The sequence below is a fragment of the Tupaia chinensis genome, unplaced genomic scaffold (assembly GCF_000334495.1).
Source record: "Tupaia chinensis unplaced genomic scaffold, TupChi_1.0 Scaffold143970_1, whole genome shotgun sequence".
Taxonomy (NCBI): Eukaryota; Metazoa; Chordata; class Mammalia; order Scandentia; family Tupaiidae; genus Tupaia; species Tupaia belangeri.
The window spans coordinates 962,306-966,251 of record NW_006203821.1 but is presented as its reverse complement, the minus strand read 5'-3'; the positions used below and the strand labels follow the sequence as shown (position 1 = coordinate 966,251).

The window sequence follows — 3,946 nt, the reverse complement described above, 5'->3', positions numbered from 1 at the left end:
GCCCAGACATCCACACTCAGCTCAGGGCCCTGCAGCCTGGAACAGAAGGGATAGCAAGTCAGGTTCACTCGTGTTCTCAGAGAGCCACCTGGAGCAGCACAGGGAGATTAGGGGCAAAGGGAGGACCAGCCACTGTCTGGAGTTGTGGGGACTCAATAACCATGGTGTGTCAGTCCTGAGAAGATCTAAAATTGTCCATTTACAGGACGATCTAGGAATGGGAGTTTTGGAGGTAAAAGAAAAACAAAAGGAGGACAGTTAAAAATGTCTTAAGTTGAGAGCCAAGTCAGCCTAGAGTCACCGAGCATTAGGATTAAAAAACAAGGATTTAAGGGCCCAGGGATTTGGAGGAGAGAATTAGGAGGCAATAGAGGCAGGAGGGGTCTAGACGGGATATTGAGGAGTTGAGCTCTGGAGAATTTGTAATTACAGGGATCTCATTTGAGGAACCAGCACTAGGCACTAGATCAGAGACTGATCTAAGCTCCGAGGAGCTGAGAGACGTGGCATTTTGGGGTGGGGGAAGGGATTACTACCTGTGTGTGGAATTGTCTCTAGCTGGAGGTGCAGCCCGACCAGTCGGAGGCCCGTGGTGTCCCAGGCGAAGTGCCTGAACTCGGCCTAGCCCCAAGCTGTGGAGAAGCCGGGCTAGGCCCCCCGCCGTCAGTGTCCCGTTTTCTCCATACAGGCCAAACAGCTGGGCCAGGTAATGGTTCTGCTCCTGCTCCGCAGGGCCCAGGTTGGTGACAGAGCCCCCTGCCCAACCCAAGACCACCCACACGCATAGACCAGCCAGCAGATGACTCCCGAGGGGTCGCATCACTGGGAAAGGGCAATATTTAGAGGCTCTGGTTTTGGCTTCTATTCCCCCTGGAACATCCTGAAGACTGTGCCCTGGAAGAATAAGGAGGATGCAGTGGGGGTGCTGCTCCACTCCCCAGCTCAGGCCAGAGAGACCTGGCCCCACTCATACCTGCCTCCCACCTGAGCCCAGCAGCCGCCCCCTCCCTAGCCTTTCTCCCTCCCCGGTGCATCTTTCTGAAGCAGCCTTTCGTTTGCCAGTTCCTAGGTCACCTCTCTGACCCAGAGCTCTCCCCAGAGCTGACCATTCTTCTGTCTCCCAAACCCCACTCCTCAACCTTGCCCCGCTTCTCTAACGCCCCAGTTCCCAGGGCCTCACCCCAACTGGCAGTACATGAGCTGTCACCTCAGGTCCCCGTCAGGCTTTGCTGTGGACATTAAGAGGTTCCTGAGTCAGGGAGGGGGAACCCGCCTCCAGGTGCCCGGGTGGAATGGGGCCACGTCATACAGAAGGCTGAGATGGACAAACCCCTTCTCCTAGCCCCCCTGCCTTGGGGCGGGGACAGGGGTGGAGCCAGTATGGGAAGGCTCACATCAGGGAAGAGTTAATGGTTCACTGGTCTCTGGGGTGGGGGTCAAAGGTCAGTTACTGCTGGGCCCCCGAATAGGGAGGGGCCACCCTCTGCCCCTGGAAAAACCACATGGCTAAGGAGAACCTGGAACTGGTTTTTTCCTTTCAAACAAGTTAGCCCACCCTAACCCACGTAGTACCTTCAGTCCTTTCCTGCATGCACTCCCGCCCCAGCTGCCTTACACCTGGCACAGAGCTTCTTCAACCCCCATCCCCACTTCCTTCTGGGGAGGCTGGACCCACGTGTGTGAGGGGAAGCTGGGGAGGGGGAGAGGCAGAGAGGTGGCAACCCCAGTTACGTGCACAGCAGAGAAACTGTTCTTAGCAATAACTTATCCCACAAAGAGTAAAGAGCCAGAGCCTTAGGAATCAATGACTAAGAAAGGAGAAGCCCTAGAGGCCGGAGGAGACAGGCACCTGGCTCCCCTCACACTCTTGACCTGTTCTAAGACCAGAGGCAAAGTGTAATTGGAGCAAGTGGTCCAGGGGGTCCAGGCTGGCATTACCTGATGGGAGGAGACAGGAAGGACACCCAGAGGAAGGGGGACACAGCCTTCTTGTTGGTTCCAGCTTGTGGGGGGTAGACAGGCAGGCGGGCAAGGGTCACCTGCAGGGAGACAGGGAGGGGAGGGACACTATCTTAAAGGGGCAGGCCTGCTTTGCTTAGTCCTCCTTACCTATAACTACTGTGCGTTCACCTCCTAGGGGCACCCCACCTTCCCAAATGCCTGACCGCTTACCTCTTTTTTTTCCCACAAAAAAGCAAAGGAGTCCAGTATAGAGTGGTAACATTTATTAGGAAAGAGGAGTTTCAGTTAGACCCCCTCATCTCACATACACAAGAAACAGACTGTAACTGTCCTTTCTAAAGGAAGGCAGGCAGAGGGTCCTGAATCCCAGGAAACAGGCAGCTTCAGCTGGACAAGGGTGAAGTATGGGCTTAGGGTAGATAAGCCAACTGTTCCCCACGTCTCCGGTGAAGTTTAGTGCCTAAAATATTGCTCTCCCCGCCCCCCACCCCAAGCCAGCAACCCAGTAGTGGCTGTCTTGTATCCGGCAGACACTCGATTGTTGGTGGGAAGAGAGAATCTTGCTATCTCTTGCTGCTCCTCCGGGTTTCTTTGCCATTACTGACAGGGTTGCTGGAGGGGCCAGGAGGGCCAGCAGGTGTGTGGTTGGGCTGACTTCGAGTTATTCGAGTGCTGGGGGGGTGAGAGGGAGCATGAGGGGGATGCTGACCACCACCAGGTGGAGCGTTCAGTCCATTCCCATTCTGGCTCTCAGAGGCTAGTTGTGAGAAAAGAAGAAACACAGGAATTAGAGTGTGAAGATGGAGGCGGGATGCAGATGGGAGTAAATAAGTAAACAAAACATTTTGCAAGGCTGACCTAGAGGGGAAGGTTCCAGGTCTGCACCCAGAGACCTCCCTGAGTACACCAGGCATATGTGTGCCCATGATCTGGAGCTGGCTGAAACTGGGAGTAAATCATGGCATCGAGACCCTCGGGGCCAGCAGTTGGCGTAATGGCTATGTCGCTGGACTCCCATGTAGTCAACCGTGGTTCAAGTCCCGGACCTGGTGGCTTAAACTCATGCCAGGTGCATGTGCGTGCGTGCCCAAGATCCCAAGAGGAGAATGGAGGAGAAGGGATTGCGGGGTGGCCATCCCCCCAAGGGGGGTGATTTCTCGCTTTTTGCCTCTCTATCTCTCTGTCTTTCCAGTGAATGCACACTGCCTATAGGAAAAACCTCTTAAAAAAAAAAAAAAACTACATATGCACAAAACACCCTGTTGGGGTACTCTTTCTCTCTCTTGCTCATGGAAGAAAACACTTTAAAAAAAAAAAAAAGAAAGAAAGAAAGAAAAAGATGGGCTGTCAGGTGACATGGTGGCTAAGATGCTAGACTCCCCTTGGCTGACTGCAGTTTGAATCCCAGACCTGGAAGCTTGCTTTCTCATGTTCCCTCTCTTTGACTCTCTCTAGGCAACTTTTTAAAATAATTATTTTATTTAACTTTATTTATTTAAATTTGATCAAAGGGACAGAGTGTGAGAGTGAGAAAGAGAAAGAAAGTGAGAAGGCAAGCTGCCAGGTCTGGGACTCGAACCACAGTCAGCCATGTGGGAATCCAGTGTCTTTAACCACTATACCACATGCTGGCCCCAGCAAAAAAACTTTTTGAGAGACTTGTGCTATAGGGCACTTGCCAGAGAAAGAAAAGAGACAGAGAGACAAAAGTGAGAAATCATCCCCCAGGGGGATGGCCACACTTCAATCCCTTTTCCTTCATTCTCCTCTTGGCATTTTGGGCACACAAACACACATGCCTAGCATGTTTCAAGCCACCAGGTCTAGGACTCAAACCACAGTCAAGCACCTTAACCATATGCCACCTGCTAGTCTGTCTAGTCAAATTATAAAATAAAATTAATTAATAAAATTAAATAATAATTCTTATAAAAATGAGATTTACCAAAAAAAAAAAAAAAAAAAAAAAGGGCAAAGGGGTTAC

At 51.8% G+C, this 3,946-nt stretch overlaps 2 protein-coding genes across 4 annotated transcripts in view; both read right to left on the bottom strand.

The window, feature by feature from the left end:
- The window catches only part of SLC39A5 (solute carrier family 39 member 5), a gene marked incomplete in the record, with an annotated part of 7,582 nt that extends 5,553 nt beyond the window's left edge, over positions 1–2,029 (bottom strand). Inside the window, 3 exon segments of the mRNA XM_027767151.1 lie at positions 1–36; positions 537–894; positions 1,939–2,029. Of these exon segments, the coding sequence (XP_027622952.1) occupies positions 1–36; positions 537–820 (320 nt within the window).
- A 181-nt stretch (positions 2,030–2,210) lies between these two features.
- Positions 2,211–3,946, bottom strand: part of NABP2 (nucleic acid binding protein 2) — a 9,378-nt gene continuing 7,642 nt past the window's right edge. For all 3 annotated transcript variants that reach the window (XM_006165604.3, XM_006165603.3, XM_006165605.3), the window contains exon 7: positions 2,211–2,719. In XM_006165604.3, the coding sequence (XP_006165666.1) occupies positions 2,526–2,719 (194 nt within the window). In that variant the 3' untranslated portion in view covers positions 2,211–2,525. The remainder of the gene's footprint in view (positions 2,720–3,946) is intronic.